The 17,955-nt window shown below is 44.9% G+C and overlaps 1 protein-coding gene across 1 annotated transcript in view; it reads left to right on the forward strand.

Annotated features, from left to right (window-relative positions):
- Positions 1-440: 440 nt before the first annotated feature.
- Positions 441-17,955, forward strand: part of CFAP221 (cilia and flagella associated protein 221) — a 121,544-nt gene continuing 104,029 nt past the window's right edge. Inside the window, exons 1-4 of the mRNA XM_052636042.1 lie at positions 441-579; positions 3,855-3,955; positions 16,644-16,730; positions 16,887-16,985. Of these exons, the coding sequence (XP_052492002.1) occupies positions 441-579; positions 3,855-3,955; positions 16,644-16,730; positions 16,887-16,985 (426 nt within the window). The remainder of the gene's footprint in view (positions 580-3,854; positions 3,956-16,643; positions 16,731-16,886; positions 16,986-17,955) is intronic.

Genomic DNA, 17,955 nt, shown 5'->3' on the forward strand with positions numbered 1-17,955 from the left:
TGTTAGAGCTGGCTGTGTTGTTTCTGTATGTAGCCCCCTTCCTTTGTCTATAAAAGCTCTTGTCCATTGGTTGTCAGTTGGGGGGGCTGGTAAGTCATCCTTTCAACAGAAGTCCACTGCCCCGTGCTGGCTGGCATCCAAAATAAAGCAAACTTTCCTTTCCACCAGCCTTGCCTCTTTATTGGCTTTTGAATAGTGAACAGCTGGACCCGACTTTTGGGGTTGATGTGTGACGCAAGATGAACAGGACAACCTGTGTGGGCAGAGTGGCCAGGAGTGAGCTGAGAGGTGGGGAAGACTGAGCCACAGCAAGCCACACAGTGACAAGAGGTACCTTTGTCAATGGTGTGTGGTTTTCTGTGGCTGACTATACTACTACTGTTTTCTTCCCAGGAAATGACCTTTGGCTTTAAAAAGAAGACTCCTTTTTTCATGATAAAATGGCAGTGGTGAAAACCCCCAGCAGAGATGTAAAGAATGCTGAAGAACCATTTCAAAATGTGTCGCCCCTCTTGTTAAGGAGCCTAGTGGAGGAACCCACGAGACCAAAAGAAGTACCCAATCATCTCCTGGAGTCAAGTAAGTGGTTAGAAAACAGGTTTGCTTTACAACCCAGGTCTTCCCAGAGCATCAAGTCCAGAAAGCATAACAGAATTTTGGGTGCTGATTTATCTATATTGTTTTACAGGCTTGTGATAGTTTTTATTATTATGAACAATGATTCTATTTAGATCCATTCACTGGATCTGGTAGACTTTTGTGGTGCAAATTAATCGCCAAGTTCTGTTCCTTCCACATCCTCAAGCGTCTTTGCCCTCTGTCCATACTTTGTCCTCAGGAGGTCACCAGGACTACTGTAGGCCTGGCTCTCCTCCCTAGCCACACTCTCCTCCCATCCACCCTTCACCCCCCGGCATTTTCTGTCCTAGAATCCAGGCTGGCTCCTATCCCCACCCTATTTGAATGTTCTCAGGGGATCCTCTTGTGTAAAGAATAAAGTTTCGGTTCCTTTGCATGTCGTTTGGCCCCCTTTGCCCTCCTCTGAAACTGTCCACTCTCACTCCTCCCGTCCCCCACTTCCGGCCACACCTGTTACTCCTGTTCCTTCAAGACCACTTGCATTTATGCCTTCTTGCCTTTTTCTGTGCACATCCTTAGCCTAGAAAGCCTGGTAAATCCTATAGCTATTGTGTAGAAGGCTAATCATTTTGCCTATATTCTCACTGAATCCATCTTAACATCTCACAATACTGTCTATTTCCACTTTACTCTTGGGGAAGCTGAGACTCCAAAAACTCAAGTGAAGTCACCAGGGTGACTCAGCTGAGTGGGGGGTTGGTGCTCAGCTGTGGCCAGCCGGTGTCCAGCTCTCTGTGTCTCAGGCAGCTTGTTTCCTGCTCACCACTCAAGGCCCATCGCAAATGAGGGACATGCAGCATTTGGTGTGGCTCTGTTGTTACTTTAGCACACAGTGACTTCAAGTCAGTGTACTTGACTGTTTCTGGGTATTAACAGGGCAATGCCCATTTTACATCTGTATTGTGGCCCTAAAAACAAAACTCTCAGCATTAAAAAAGTTACCAAGTAATGTTCATTTTAATACTTAAAATTTGGACTTTCCTGGTGGTCCAGTTGCTAAGACGCAAAGCTGTCAGTGCAGGTAGCCCAGGTTTGAACCCTGGTAAAGGAGCTGGCGGAGAAGGCAGTGGCGCCCTACTCCAGTGCTCCTGCCTGGAGAATCCCAGGAACGGGGGAGCCTGGTGGGCTGCAGTCCGTGGGGTCGCTAAGAGTCGGGCACGACTGAGCGACTTCCCTTTCACTTTTCACTTTCATGCATTGGAGAAGGCAATGGCACCCCACTCCAGTACTCTTACCTGGAAAATCCCATGGAGGGAGGAGCCTGGAAGGCTGCAGTCCATGGGTTCGCTAAGAGTCAGGCACGACTGAGCGACTTCCCTTTCACTTTTCATTTTCATGCATTGGAGAAGGCAACGGCACCCCACTCCAGTGCTCCTGCCTGGAAAATCCCATGGAGGAGGAGCCTGGAAGGCTGCAGTCCATGGGGTCGCACAGAGTCGGGCACGACTGAGCGACTTCCCTTTCACTTTTCATTTTCATGCATTGGAGAAGGCAACGGCACCCCCTCCAGTGCTCCTGCCTGGAGAATCCCATGGACAGAGGAGCCTGGTGGGCTGCAGTCCATGGGTTCGCTAAGAGTCAGGCATGACTGAGCGACTTCCCTTTCACTTTTCACTTTCATGCATTGGAGAAGGCAATGGCACCCCACTCCAGTACTCTTGCCTGGAAAGTCCCATGGACAGAGGAGCCTGGAAGGCTGCAGTCCATGGGTTCGCTAAGAGTTTGGCACGACTGAGCGACTTCCCTTTCACTTTTCATTTTCATGCACTGGAGAAGGAAATGGCAACCCACTCCAGTGTTCTTGCCTGGAGAATCCCAGGGACGGGGGAGCCTGGTGAGCTGCCGTCTATGGGGTGGCACAGAGTTGGACACAACTGAAGTGACTTAGCAGCAGCAGCAGCAGCGGCAAGGAGCTAAATCCCACATGCTGCAACTAAGCCCTGGCACAGCCAAATATATCAAAATAAATATTTTAAAAATACTTAAAAATTTACCAGACAACCTTGTCACAGTCCCCCTGAGACACCATCCTTACCCTAGTCTAGCCCTTCAGTTTGGCCCCAAAGCTGACGACAGTGACTGCTCATCGCTGGAGGAACAAAAACACCAAACATTTCACACCCGCTTTAGTGGAATACAAAGTCACAGAGGGTGGAGGCTGGGGTCAGGGTGTCTGTGACTCACAAGGTTTGGGTACAGCCGAAGGGGAAAGTCTGTCATTTGTAAGAAACTAGACAGTGCCTTCACTTCAAAGGAGGCAGTTTGCTAGTCAGAATCAGGCCTGGGCTTGATTTTTACAAAAATGGAAACAATGGAGGGTTATAAACAAATGCCAGGCATGAAGCACATCAGAGCTTGGGGCATGAAGCACGGCAGAGCTTGGGGCATGAAACACAGCAGAGCTGGGGCATGAATCACAGCAGAGCTGGGGCAAGTTTTGAAGACACTCACATGTCAAGAGCAAATTGAGACATTACCATCCAGAGTGATAATTATTCAGAGCCTTAGGATTACTCTGTATCACACTATAATTCAGTTCAGAGGAAAGCAAACAGTAACAGTTAAATACACAGCAATAAAATGAAACACTTGGTGTTTGCATTCTTTGAAGTGGATGTTCATTACATAACAATCACAGTATTATACAGTGTGTGTCCTTTACAGGCTTGTTTTATTATGAAGACTTGTACAAAATGTGTACAGAGCAAGTTATTTTAATAGATAATAAAAAACAAATGTGAATTTATCTCGTGATGGTAATATCTCCCAAGCAAAATGTTAAAATAGTGGGAGAAGCAGTCCAATTCATGTGGAACATCATTAATTATTGACAGCTGTATCCTCTGTCTGAAACTTTCATGTGCATCAGTTCAGTTCAGTTCAGTCGCTCAGTTGTGTCCAGCTCTTTGCAACCCCATGAATTGCAGCACACCAGGCCTCCCTGTCCATCACCAACTTCCAGAGTTCGCTCAGACTCACGTCCATCGAGTCCGTGATGCCATCCAGCCATCTCATCCTCTGTCGTCCCCTTCTCCTCCTGCCCCCAATCCCTCCCAGCGTCAGAGTCTTTTCCAGTGAGTCAACTCTTCGCATGAGGTGGCAATACCCTAAATTACAGGGATTCCTTGTTAATAGGATCTTCTTTCACTTAACTTTTTTTTTTTTTTTTTTTTTGGTCTCATCTCGTGGTATACTTATCTGCATTGTTTTTACAGAGGTTTATGTGAATCTTCTGAATAATAAGGTCATACAGGCAAAACCCGGCATATTACACTTTGGAGGCTATCAAGTAGAGAAACAACACCAGCAGATATTGGTAGGTGCTTTTTTTTAATTAAAAAGTTTACTGAAGTATAGTTGATTAACAATATTGTGTTAGTTTTAAGTGTACAGCAAAGTGTTTCCGTTATACCTATATATGTGTGTGCTTAGTCACTCAGTCATGTCCGACTCTTTACAACCCCGTGGACTGAAGTCTGCCAGGCTTCTCTGGTCAGGGGATACTCCAGGCAAGAATACTGGAATGGGTAGGCATTTCCTTCTCCAGGGGACCTTCCTGACCCAGGGATCAAATACAGATCGCCTACATTGCAGGTGGATTCTTTATCATCTGAGCCATACATTCTTTTTTATATTTTTTTCCATTATGGTTTGTCACAGAATATTGAATATAGTTCTTTGTGTTCTATAGTAGGACCTTGTTGTGTATCCATTTTATGTGTAATAGTTTGCATCTGCTAATCCCAAATTCCTAATCCTTCCCTCCCCAACCCTTGTGTAGATAGTGGGATAATTAGCCCTCTTTAAGTAAGATAATTATAATAATGAAATGACACGAATGTTCTCATTTATATTACTCATTCATCTAAAGAGCAGCATAATCAACAGAAGGGAAGATATAAATTTGACCAGGAAAGGCAGTAGTTCTAGGATGAGAAATTTTAAAGTTGCATCAGTTTCCATGGACAGGTTTCCTCCCTCTGCCAAAGGCACCTCCCAACACTCTTTCCAAACTGGTGCTGTTTCTGAGGGATCCTTGAGGACCAGAAACTATGCTTTGTGTCTCACATGTTTCCGATTAGTCCTTAGACCAGCTTTGTGGTGGTTGTATTGTGACTCTGTGGAGATGGGGAAACCGTGATTCAGTAAGGTGAAAGACTCACCTCAAGAACACAGTGATGAGACAGACTCACTCTCAGGCTGCCTTCCTCCCAACCAGTGCACTCTTGCTCCAGCCAACAGCACCAGCGGGAGAGAGGTCCCTTTCTTAGGAGGGTCCAGCAAGGGTTCCATTCCACCTGCTTGGGTCAGATGGCCAGGCCTAAATCAGTCATTGTGGCCGAACCTCCAGCTAGAGCTGGGACGGCAGCTCCACCGACCTCCACAGAAGAGACAGGTGAAGGCTGCCCGGCAGAGTGGCTGCAGCTGTGGGGACAGCAGTCCTGGGTCCTCTTTTTTGATTGAGATATCCCAACTGGGGAGGGCTCGGTTGACCACAGGACTCCTAACCCACCACTAAAAGGAACCTGACCATTTGCAGCTGTGGGGACAGCAGTCCTGGGTCCCCTTTTTTGACTGAGATAGCCCAACTGGGGAGGGCTCGGTTGACCGCAGGACCCCTAACCCACCACTAACAGGGACCTGACCATTTAAACCTGCTCCATAATCTTAGTGACCCCCACTGTGATCCCCCAAAGTCACACTGAATAGGATGTTAGAACTACTCCAGCTGGTCGAGGGACTGAGCCAGGCCAGCCTCTGGGCATGTGTTGGAGTGGGGTTGATGGATGTGGGGTGTCTCACACAGGCCCTGAGACTCCGGCTTGTGTGTGACGTACCCTCCCACTATAAGACTCTGCATTTAGATACAGTGCATTCTTTTTCAGATGCTTTTCCTATATGGTTACTACAGAATATTGAGCACAGCTCCCTGTGCTATTCAGGAGGTCTTTTTGATTATCTGTTTCATGTATAGTAATGAGTATATGTTAATCCCAAACGCCTTATTTATCCCAGCCCCGAAAGTCTTAAAGTGGATCATTTCAAGACAGAATTCCGACTATCGTATTAGACTCATTCTCTGAGTGGGGAGACTCGCTGCAGGAAACTGACAGATGGTAAAACTGTCAGAAAGCAAGGCCCTGGCCAAGAGACAATGCAGCTTCCTTGAGTCCTTACACACTGAAGAGGAGGAGAGAGAAGGGATCAGCAGAGGAAGCTGTTAGGGGCCGAGGACTTCCTCTTAGGCAAAGGGTCAGGACTTAAAACTGTGATTAGGAACTTTACCCCTCAGTCTGCAAGGACACATTTCTTAGAACACAGCATCAAAGACCAAGGTTAATCATTCATTTTGGAACTTGCATTTCCTGGTTATGAGGTTTGCTATCTAGTTGCTGGTGGTTGTTTAGTCATGTTCAACTCTTGGGACCCCATGGACAGTAGCCCACCAGGCTCCTCCACAGGAGTCCACGGAATTTCCAGGCAAGAATACTGGAGTGGGTAGCCATTTCTTTCTCCAGGGGAAATACTCGACCCAGGGATCAAACCCGCATCTCCTGCATTGGCAGGCAGGTTCTTTACCACTGAGCCACAGGAAAGCCCCTAGATGATGATAGAATGGATCTAAAATAACTATTGTTTGCAATGAGTGAACAATTAACTGCCTGTTCCCAACCCTCTTCACTCTCCTCATTCCTTTACTCACCCCGCCTCCACCCTAAGCAGCCAGATCCTCATTCTATTGTTATAGATTTGCCTGTTCTGAACATTTCACATAAATAGAATCACACAACATGTGGTCTTTCGCAACTGGCTTGTTTCATTCAGCATGTTTCCCAGGCTCGTTGAATCTGTAGCATGAATAGGTACTTCATTCCTTTTTATGGGCAAATAATGTTCTGTTGTATGGTTATATCACTTAAAATTTTTTTTTAATTTTTATTGACATATAATTGATTTAAAATGCTATATTATTTTCAAATGTACAGCAAAGTGATTCGACTATATATGTATATTTTTATATGTTAATATAAAGATGTATATTCATTTACATTCTCTTCCATTATAGGTTATTACAAGATACTGAGTGTACTCCCCTGTGCTATACAGTAGGTCCATGTTGGTTATCTATGTTATACACAGTGGAGTGTATCCTTTAATCCCAAATGTTTAATTTTTCCCTCCCTGCTTTTTCTCTTTGGTGAACATGAGTCTTTTCTGTGTCTGTGAGTCTATTTCTGTTTTGTAAATAAGTTCACTTGTGTCATATTTTAGATTCCACATTAAAATGATATCATATGATACTGAGTTGGCCAAAAAGTTCACTTGAATGTTTCAGAATACATTATGGAAGAACTCGGACGAGCTTATGACTAACCCAGTATTTGTCTGTTTTTGTCTGGCTTTCTTCTCTCAGTATGATGATTTCTAGGTCCATCCATGTTGCTGCAAATGGCATTACTTCACAATGCCGTCTTTTACACGGCATCATGCTTTTTACATGGCATTATGCTTCTTTATGACTGAGAAATACTCCCTTGTGTAGATGGACCACATCTCCATCCAGTCCTCTGTCAATAGACAGGTTACTTCCATGTCCTTTGTTGTTCAGTCACTCAGTCATGTCTGACTCTGCGACCCCATGGACGGCAGCACACAGGCTTCCCTGGCCTTCACCATCTTCTGGGGCTTTGTCGAACTCATGTCCATTGAGTCGGTGATGCCATCCAACCATCTCATCCTCTGTTGTCACTTCCTCCTGCCTTCAGTCTTTCCCAGCATCAGGGTCTTTTCTAGTGAGTCATATCTTTGCATCAGGTGGACGAAGTATTGGAGCTTCAGCTTCAGCATCAGTCCTTCCAATGAATATTCAGGACTGATTTCCTTTAGGATTGACTGGTTTGATTTCCTTGCATTCTAAGGGACCCTCAAGAGTCTTCTCCAACACCACAGTTCAAAAGCATCAATTCTTTGGCACCCAGCCTTCTTTAATGGTCCGCCTCTCATATCCATACATGACTACTGGAAAATCCATAGTTTGGGCTAGATGGACCTTTGTTGGCAAAGTAATGTCTCTGCTTTTTAATATGCTGTCTAAGAGTCTGACACAACTGAGTGACTTCACTTTCACTTTTCACTTTCATGCAATGGAGAAGGAAATGGCAACCCACTCCAGTATTTTTGCCTGGAGAATCCCAGGGACAAGGGACCCTGGTGGGCTGCCGTCTATGGGGCCACACAGAATTGGACACGACTTAAGTGACTTAGCAGCTAGATTGGTCATAGCTTTTCTTCCAAGGAGCAAGCGTCTTTTAATTTCATGGCTGCAGTCACCATCTGCAGTGATTTTTGAGCTCAAGAAAATAAAGTCTGTCAATGTTTCTAATGTTTCCCCATCTATTTGCCATGAAGTGATGGGATCAGATGCCATGATCTTCGTTGTTTGAATGTTGAGTTTTAAGCCAGCTTTTTCACTCTCCTCTTTCACTGTCATCAAGAGGCTCTCTAGTTCCTCTTTGCTTTCTGCCGTAACGGTGGTGTCATCTGCATATCTGAGGTTATTGGTACTTCTCCCAGCAATCTTGATTCCAGCTTGTGCTTCATCCAGCCTGGCATTTCACATGATGTAATCTGCATCTAAGTTAAATAAGCAGGGTGATAAGCAGCCTTGATGTACTCCTTTCCCAATTTGGAACCAGTCCATTGTTCCATGTCCAGTTCTAACTGATGCTTCTTGACCTGCATACAGATTTCTCAGGAGACAGGTAAGATGGTCTGGTATTCTCATCTCTTGAAGGATATTCCAGTTTGTTGTAATCCGCATAGTCGAAGGCTTTAGCATAGTCAGTGAAGCAGAAGTAGATGTTTTTCTGGAATTCTCTTTCTTTGATCCACATTTCTTGCTATGATCTAAATTTCTATGCTCCAACAGATGTTGGCAATTTGATCTCTGGTTCCTCTGCCTTTTCTAAATCCAGCTTGAACATCTGGAATTTCTTGGTTCATGTACTGTTGAAGCCTGGCTTAGAGAATTTTGAGCATTATTTTGCTAGCACGTGCTGCTGCTGCTGCTAAGTCGCTTCAGCAGTAGCCAACTCTGTGTGACCCCATAGACAGCAGCCCACCAGGCTCTCCCCCGTCCCTGGGATTCTCCAGGCAAGAACACTGGAGTGGGTTGCCGTTTTCTTCTCCAATGCATGAAAGTGAAAAGTGAAAGTGAAGTCGCTCCGTCATGTCCGACTTAGTGACCCCATGGACTGCAGCCTACCAGGCTCCTCCATCCATGGGATTTTCCAGGCAAGAGTACTGGAGTGGGTTGCCATTGCCTTCTCTGTGCTACATGTGAGATGAGTCCAGTTGTGTGGTGGTTTGAACATTCTTTGGCATTGCCTTTCTTTGGGATTGGAATGAAAACTGACTTCTTTCAGTCCTCTGGCCACTGCTGGGTTTTCCAAATTTGCTGGTATATTGAGTGCAGCACTTTAACAGCATCATCTTTTAGGATTTGAAATAGCTCAGCTGAAATTCCATCACCTCACGAGTGGGCCATGATGCTTTCTAAGGCCCACTTGACTTTGCATTCCAAGATGTCTCGCTCTGAGATAGGAGAGTGATCACACCATCATGGTTATCTGGGTCATTAAGATCTTTTTTGTATAGTTCTTCTTGTATTTTTGCCACCTCTTCTTAATATCTTCTGCTTCTGTTAGATCCATAGCATTTCTCTCCTTTATTGTCCCAGTCTTTGCATGACGTGTTCCCTTGGTACCTCTAATTTTTTTGAAGAGATCTCTAGTCTTTCCCATTCTGTTGTTTTCCTCTATTTCCTTGCATTGATCACTTAGGAAGGCTATCTTACCTCTCCTTGCTATTCTTTGAAACTCTGCATTCAGATGAGTATATCTTTCCTTTTCTCCTTTGCCTTTCACTTCTCTTCTTTTCTCAGCTATTTGTAAGGCCTCCTCAGGCACCCATTTTGCCGTTTTTCATTTCTTTTTCTTGGGGATAGTTTTGATCACCACCTTCTATACAGTGTCATGAACCTCCATCCATAGTTCTTCAGGCACTCTGTGTATCAGATGAAATCCCTTGAATCTGTTTGTTACTTCCACTGTATAATTGTAAGGGATTTGATTTAGGTCATATCTGAATGGCCTAGCGGTTTTCCCTACTTTCTTCAATTTAAGTCTGAATGTGGCAATAAGGAATTCACGATCTGAGCCACGGTCAGCTCCCAGGCTTGTTTTTGCTGACTGTACAGAGCTTCTCTATTGTAGATAGTGCTGCTGTGAACATTGGGTACATGTATCTTTTGAATTATGGTTTTCTCTGGGTATATTCACAGGAATGGGATTGCAGGATCATATGGTAGCTCTATTTTTAGTTTTTTTAAGGAACCTTCACACCATTCAGATTTTCCCTGTTCCATAAGTTGATGGACACTTGGATTTGATCTTTGGGGCTATTAGGAATAATGTCGTCATGGACCTTTGTGTACATGTTTTTGTATGGATATATTTTCATTTCTCTTGGATATGTATTAAGAAGTAGAATTAGGTTGTATGGTATGTTAATTTTCTGTGGCTGCCTTACAAATTACCACAAATTTAGGAGCTTAGAAAACCAGAAACGCATTCTGGAGGCTAGAGTCCAAAATCTAGGTGTCAGCCGGGCCCCGCTCCTTTCACGGGTTCTAGGGGGCCTCTTTCCTCGCTTCTCCCCGGATGTGATGACGCCAGGCGCTCTTTGCCTTGAGGCTTGCTGACACTAAACCCTGGCCTCCATCTTCGCCTGGCTCTCCTCCGACTCCTCTTGTCTTCTCTTCTCTCTCTAAAAGGAAACTTGTCATTGGACTGAAGGACCAACCAGGTAATCCAGGACGATCTCATCTCAAGGTCCTTAACTTAATAGCACCTGCACTCACTGTTTTCCCAAATAAAGTCACATTCACATGTTCCAGGACTGGGGTGTGGCTAGGTTTTTCTGAGTTCATCACTCACTGTTGTTCTGTTTGCATTTCCTTAATGACTGATGACGTTAAGCATCTTTTCATGAGCTCACTGGTCACAGTGCATCAGAGATTTATGTTGGAGAAGCCATCTGGGATAGCCCAAGCCAAGTGAGAAGTGGGAAGCGGGCACTCGGGGATAGAGGGAGACACAGAGGCTCGGGGGGCAAGCATGCGGCATGTTTGGTGTCCAGCGTACAGTCTGCTTTACCTGGATTTGGGGAGGGGGTAAAAGCTTCATTCTGCTGAAGAGTATCCATCTCTGTCTTATGTACAACACAATACCTATCACACAGAACATACTCAGTAAACACTTGTCAAGATGCTGAACTCACTTTATTGGAAGAGAGTGACTTGGCAGAGTCTCACTAGTTCCCAAGTAAATACAAGGTAAAGTCTGAATAATCAGGCTACTTCTATCAAACATTAAAACAAACAGATAAAAGTACAAAATTATTTCATCTTAATAACATTTTGGGAGACCCAGCCTCCTATTTCTATCAGCAAAGTTAAGCAGAAGCCTAAGGCAGTTACCTTGAGATTCTTGTCAAACAAGGGGGTAAATTCAACTCTGCACATTATCTTGGTTTTGTTACAGGAAACGGTACAAATTGCCCAAGAATGGAATGATTGAATGTGTGTTTAAAACCACAATAAATTGTTCATTAACATTTGAGATTGATCCAGATCTGGTTAAAGGCTTTAAAACCTTCTACTTAGATTCATATCGAAATCAATGTTTTGATTTACTTTAAAAGTTGAAATAATGGTTCACAGTTTTCTCCAAACCAAGACCTCTTAAGTTCTCTTTCCCTCTGAGGAAAGATTTTTTCTGGGAAACTATGTTTATTAAGTAAATAATTAATCAATTTTCCCATGAGACAATCGGTGTTACTGTGGCCAGCCCAAAACAAAGTTGTCAGCGTACACAGCCTTATCTTATGTAGAGTAACAGTCCTTTCCAGCTTTCTGAAATAATTGTATTAGTTTTCAACTCCCTGTTGCAGCCTTCAGAGACCTCTCTGCCCCAGGATCTTGCTTCTCAAACTAGGGCCACATAACTCAATGGCTTCAAGTCAGTGTGTGAGGGTCAGGACCTGAAGCTACAGAGTAAACATAGTATATCTTTCTGGAGCATCAATTTTACTCTCCCATTTTGGAGAAATGCATTAATGAGCAAAATTTTAGAGTAAAATGCATTATCAATCTGAGGCCACGGGCAAGGCTTTACTGGGGCTCCTGCTGCATCAGGGTTCCATCCCTTGATCGGGAAGATCCCCTACAGAAGAGAATGGCTACCCACTCCAGTATTCTTGCCTGGAAAATCCCATGGACAGAGGAGCCTGGTGGGCTACAGTCCGTGGGGTCGCAAAAGAGTTGGACACAACTGAGCACGCAAGCATGCATGCTGCGGCAGCGGGAAGCGAAGACAAACAGCTGGTTCCCCTGCGCGCTCTTCCCTTCAGAGGGGCATGCTGGTTCCTTATATGGGGGTGAGGGTAGGGGAGAACCTAGGGGGTCGGCCTGAAGGACGGCTTGCGTGGTCTGCTCACCCTCTTGGTGGGATGTGTGCAGGGATGTGCTCAGAGCCTGCTTTTGCTCTTGACTCTTCAGAAGTGGTCAGGGGCTTCCCAGGTGGCACTAGTGGTAAAGAACCCGCCTGCCAATGCGAGCGACATAAAGTGATGTGAATTGGATCCCCTGGAGAAAGGCATGGCAACCCATTCCAGTATTCTTGCCTGGAGAATCCCATGGACAGAAGAGCCTGGTGGGCTACAGTCCATAGGGTCCCAGGGAGTCAGACACAACTGAAGTGACTTAGCACATAAGACTACACTTCAGAAGTGGCAGTTGGGTTTGGGTTTGTTTGTTTTTTTTTATCGTTTTGTATTTTTTTGTACATAGTTTGCCCCAGCTACACATTCTCGCAAGCTTCACATGCTCGCAAGCTTCAGGAGTTGGTGATGGACAGAGAAGCCTGGCATTCTGCAGTCCATGGGGTGGCAAAGAGTCAAACACAACTGAGCGACTGAACTGAACTGAACTGAACACATGCTCACAGTTATTTTTTGTTCCTTATAGTTTCTTTGTATTTTGTTGCTCAAGGAGACATTTGTCCAGGTTCAAGCACTAGAGCAAAGAGTCCCAAGTCCCAGATCCCAGCCTGTCTCAAACACTTTAAAGAACTTACAGAGCTGCTTGTGTTTTGCCCCCACATGCCTGTGGTTAGGTATTTACCTCTGAGAAGCTGTGTCCCTGAGGGGAAGGATTAAAAAGACCCCAACTTAGGAGGCTGAAATGTGTTTAGAAAAGACTGTAAGTGCTTGGGGCTGAAGATTATAGACCCTACCCACCAAAGCCAGCACTTCACTGGAGGCTGGGTTTGCTCTGCCCTGTGGAGGGAATGGAAGGGAGACTGTGAGGAGCAGTGTGTGCATGCGGGAGCTGTGAGCAGTCCTTGCAAAGTCCCTCTGACCCTGGAGTAAAAGCTCTTCAGCCTGTGACTCCTGGCATCTGGTTGCTGGTTCCATGTTTGTTTGTCATGGGGGCCCATTCTGAAACACTGAAGCAAGGACTGAGTTTCACCTTAGAGTCAATACGGGCCTAAGAAGACACCGTTATTTCCCTTTTCTTTTTTGAGAGCTTTATTTATTTGTTTTATTTTTGGTTGTGCTGGATCTCTGTTGCTATGTATGGGCTTTCTCTAGTTATGGCGAGCAGGTGCTACTCTGTAGTCGCTTTGCTCAGGCTTCTCATCACAGTGGCTTCTCCTGTTGTGGAGCACAGGCTCTAGGCACCAGGGCTCAGCAGTTGCAGCACACAGGCTCAGTAGTCACGGCTTGCAGGCTCTATGTGCAGGGCTCAGCAGTTGCAGCACACAGGCTCAGCAGTCGCGGCTTGCAGGCTCTAGGTGCAGGGCTCAGCAGTTGCAGCACACAGGCTCAGCAGTCGCGGCTTGCGGGCTCTAGGTGCATGGGCTCAGCAGTTGCAGCACACAGGCTCAACAGTCGCGGCTTGCGGGCTCTATGTGCAGGGCTCAGCAGTTGCAGCACACAGGCTCAGCAGTCTTGGCTTGAAGGCTCCAGGCACCAGGGCTCAGCAGTTGCAGCACACAGGCTCAGCAGTCGTGGCCTGCGGGCTCTAGGTGCAGGGCTCAGCAATTGCAGCGCACAGGCTCATCAGTCGCGGCTTGCGGGCTCTAGGTGCAGGGCTCAGCAGTTGCAGCACACAGGCTCAGCAGTCGTGGCTTGTGGGCTCTAGGTGCATGGGCTCAGCAGTTTCAGCACACAGGCTTAGTTGCTCCACAGCATGGAGGATCTTCCTGAACCAGGAAATTGGACTCCGTCCCCTGCGCTGACAGGCAGATTCTTATTCACTATACCACAGAGGAAGTCCTTTTTTTCACCTTTCAGTGATGATTATATTCCCTTCAGTGTTAGTTATAAATGAAAAGGCAAGAATGCCATTTTAGCCCTGAAAGCATATATTTTTTTGACAAGAAATCAAACTGACCTGCTGACAAACTATAAAATAAAAAAAAGGTAGGAAATGAAGTTTGGGCATTGAAATGTCCCTGTATGTACCTAGAGTCTCCTGGAAGGACCACTCTTGGGGTCAGGAGACTCAAGAGCCCACACCTTCACCAAGACTCCTGTGTGCCAGGCTCCTTGGAGGTCAAGAGAGATCTTGGCAGCTTTTTTTTTTTCCCCAGGCTTCTCCTGTATTAAAAAGATATGCCATGTTGCTACACATGGCAATACATCATTCTTTTTATGGCTAAGTAATATTCCATTGTATATACCACACTTTCTTTATCCAGTCATCTATTGATGGACACTTAAGTTTGCTGCAACATAGATGGACCAGAGATTGTCATACTAAGTGAAGTAAGTCAGACAGAGAAAAACAGATATTATATGATATCACTTCTATGTGGAATCAAAAAAAAATACTACAAATGAGCTTATTTACAAAACAGAAACAGATTCACAGACCAAGAAAACAAACTTATACTTACCAAAGGGGAAAGAGGCGAGGGATAAATTAGGAGTTTGGGATTAACAGACAGACACTATTATATATAAAACAGATAAACAACAGCACTTACTGTATAGCATAGGGAACTATATTTAGTATCTTGTAATAACCTATACTGGGAAAGAATCTGAAACTTGAATTTGACACTTGAAACTAACACAGTATTGTAAATCAACTATAGTCCAAAAAAATATGCCAAAGGAGTCACTTTAAGAATATTCACAGATGACCAATGAGAACTTTTAACTGATGCAAGCCTTGATGTCATCTCATCCAGAGATTATATCTTAAGTCTAACTTAGAGACTCAGTGAATCTGAGGCCTTGGACAGTGAGCCATGTGGCATACCCAGCCTCTGGTCTGGACATTGAAAACCAAGGGCCTCTTAACTGTCCTGTTGCCCAGGTGAAGGCCAGATCCCAGAACCCAGAGTCTTTGCTCCCCTTTCATGTAGAGAAAGGAAAAACATCTCTACTCAGACACCCACTTAACTTACCAAGCAGATTGTTCTGTCTCAAAGGAGGGCCTGCTCCTGACTCCAGGAGAATACTCCTGACTTTGTGTTCTGTTTTATTAGGCCCAGGGATGGATTGAGGGCTGTCCTCTCCACACTCCTTTTCCTGATTTTTTGCCCACCTAAGTGTCACCAGGTCCCCAGGACAAGTGGCATGTAATTAGAGAAACTGAGGGTGAGCAGGTGACTGGCGGCTTAGCTTAGCTGAATCACAGGAGTAAGTTGAGTTCAACAAAAAGGTACACAAGTGACTGGTCAGGATGGGAAGAGGGGAGTGTGCCAGGTCACACAGAAGGGCACCTGGGGTTGCAGCTCTGGAAAAGTCTTAGGCTGGGCTGATTCACATGGGCATGTTTCATTATTCTTTCAATGGTATTTGTTGTATCTATTTCATGATTCTTTAAGTGGTATATGACAGATTTGGAATCACTTAAAAAGTTTAAAAGTGCACCATAGCCAAAACAATCTTGAGAAAGGAAAAACAGAATGGGAAAAATCAGGTTTCCTGACTTCAGACTAAACTACAAAGCTACAGGAATCCAAGCAGTAGAGTGCTGACACTAGAACAGACACACAAATCAGTGAAACAGGAGAGAAAGCCCAGAAATAAACCTACACACTTACGGCCAATTAATCTATGACAGAAGAGGCAAGAATACACAGTGGAGGAAGAGACAGTCTCCTCAATAAGTGGTGCTAGGAAAACTGGAGAGCTACACCGAAAAGAATGAAAGTAGAACATATACCATATGCAAAAAATACACTCAAAATGGATTACAAATCTAAATGTAAGACTGGATAGTATAAAAACTCTTAGAGGAAAACATAGGCAGAACATTCTTTCACATAAGTCCCAGCAAGATCTTTCTGGACTCACCTCCTAGAGTAATAGTGAAATAATGCCATTTGCGGCACCATGGATGAACTTAGAGAGTATCATACTAAGTGAAGTAAGACGGATAGAGAGACAAATACCATATGATATCATTTATATATGGAATCTTAAAAAATGATACAAATGAACTTATTGACAAAACAGAAACAGACTCTGAAAACAAATTTGTACAGTTATCAAAGGGGAAAGGCTGAGGGGAAGGGATAAATTAGGAGTTTGAGATTGACATATATACACTGCTATAAAATATATAATCAACAGAGACTTACTGTAGAACACAGGATATGCTTCTCAATGTTCTGTAATAACTTAAATGGAAAAGAAGTCTGAAAAAGAATGGGTATATGTGTAACTCAATAACTTTGTTGTACATGTGAAACTGATAGAACATTATAAATCAACTATTTCAATGTAAATTTTTTAAAAAATTTAAACAATAACAATAAAAGCACACCATATCTCCACCTCCCTTTAGGAACAAGGTGAGGTATAAATATCTATGCAGATAGATAAAGCAGTGTGTTCATGTGAATGCTTCTTTTTCTCTCCAGCATCTGGTCAATATTTGCGATGAAGACATACATGTTCATATTTTACCCCCGCAAACCAAATACTTTCAGATCAAGTATGTGAAAAAGGTACGTGTCACTGGGTGACCTGTTCTCCCTCGAAGTTTGTTGTTGGATGTGGCTTTCCACGTGGTGGGTCTGTCTGGCATGGTATGTAGTGTTGTCCCTGTGGTCCTGCTCCTGTGGTCTCTGGGGTCTCCCGACAAGAGCCCCCTTGTCTTCCAGGAGCACCGCCTTGTCCCTGGCTTGTCTCTCAGGATCACCGTTACATTTTCTCCAGATGAGTGGCGATACTATTATGATTGCATCCGTGTTCACTGTAAGGTAAGCTCCTTAAAATTAAATTTTTGGGGAGTGGGATGGTATCAAAACTTCTATCTTCAAGAGCAGAAGAAAGAGATGGAATTACAAATACAAAGTTTCTCAGCCCAATGACTTAGGCAGCGACCTGAGTGGCTGGAGGGTCCTTGTCCAGCAATGTGGGTCCCAGCTGGGGAAGCCTCAGGTTGCTGAGTGCTGGGCCCGAGCCAGAGACACTGCTTGTTCTCACCTTTCCTGGCCTAAAAACCTAATTTTTCTTGTGGTCCTGGGAGTTACTGAACGCTTTTCAAATAATTTAAACATCCTCTTTTAAGTGCTAGGTGAGAAAATCAGCTACCCTGAGCTGCGATTATGAACACCTAGGACTAACGGCTCAGATAAGGCAATGGCACCCCACTCCAGTACTTTGCCTGGAAAATCCCATGGACGGAGGAGCCTGGTGGGCTGCAGTCCATGGGGTCACTAAGAGTCAAACACGACTGAGCGACTTCACTTTCACTTTTCACTTTCATGCGTTGGAGAAGAAAATGGCAACCCACTCCAGTGTTCTTGCCTGGAGAATCCCAGGGACGGGGGTGCCTGGTGGCTGCTGTCTGTGGGGTCACACAGAGTCGGACACGACTGAAGCGACTTAGCAGCAGCAGCAGGACTAATTGCTAATGTCCTCCGAGGCAGCCCTGAGGGTCTGCAGGGAGAAGGGGGCCTGTGTGGCCTGACCCCAAAGGCTGTACTCTGTGAGCCTCTTCCAAGTTACCTAATTCATCCTTGGCCCCCAGACCCCAGATCCACATGCTGTCAGCCCCTCCCTCAAAACTGGCACTCCCCCACCTCCTGCCCCCTGCTCTGACTTTCATGCCTGGCCCTTACAAGTTGAGAAGCCGCAAGGGTAACAAAATTTAACTTTGCAAAACTAAAGTGGAAGAGTATGCTTTAGCAATAAACAAATTTCAACTTTTAAAAGGGGAGTGGGAAC

This window comes from Budorcas taxicolor, chromosome 2, assembly GCF_023091745.1.
Source record: "Budorcas taxicolor isolate Tak-1 chromosome 2, Takin1.1, whole genome shotgun sequence".
Taxonomy (NCBI): domain Eukaryota; kingdom Metazoa; phylum Chordata; class Mammalia; order Artiodactyla; family Bovidae; genus Budorcas; species Budorcas taxicolor.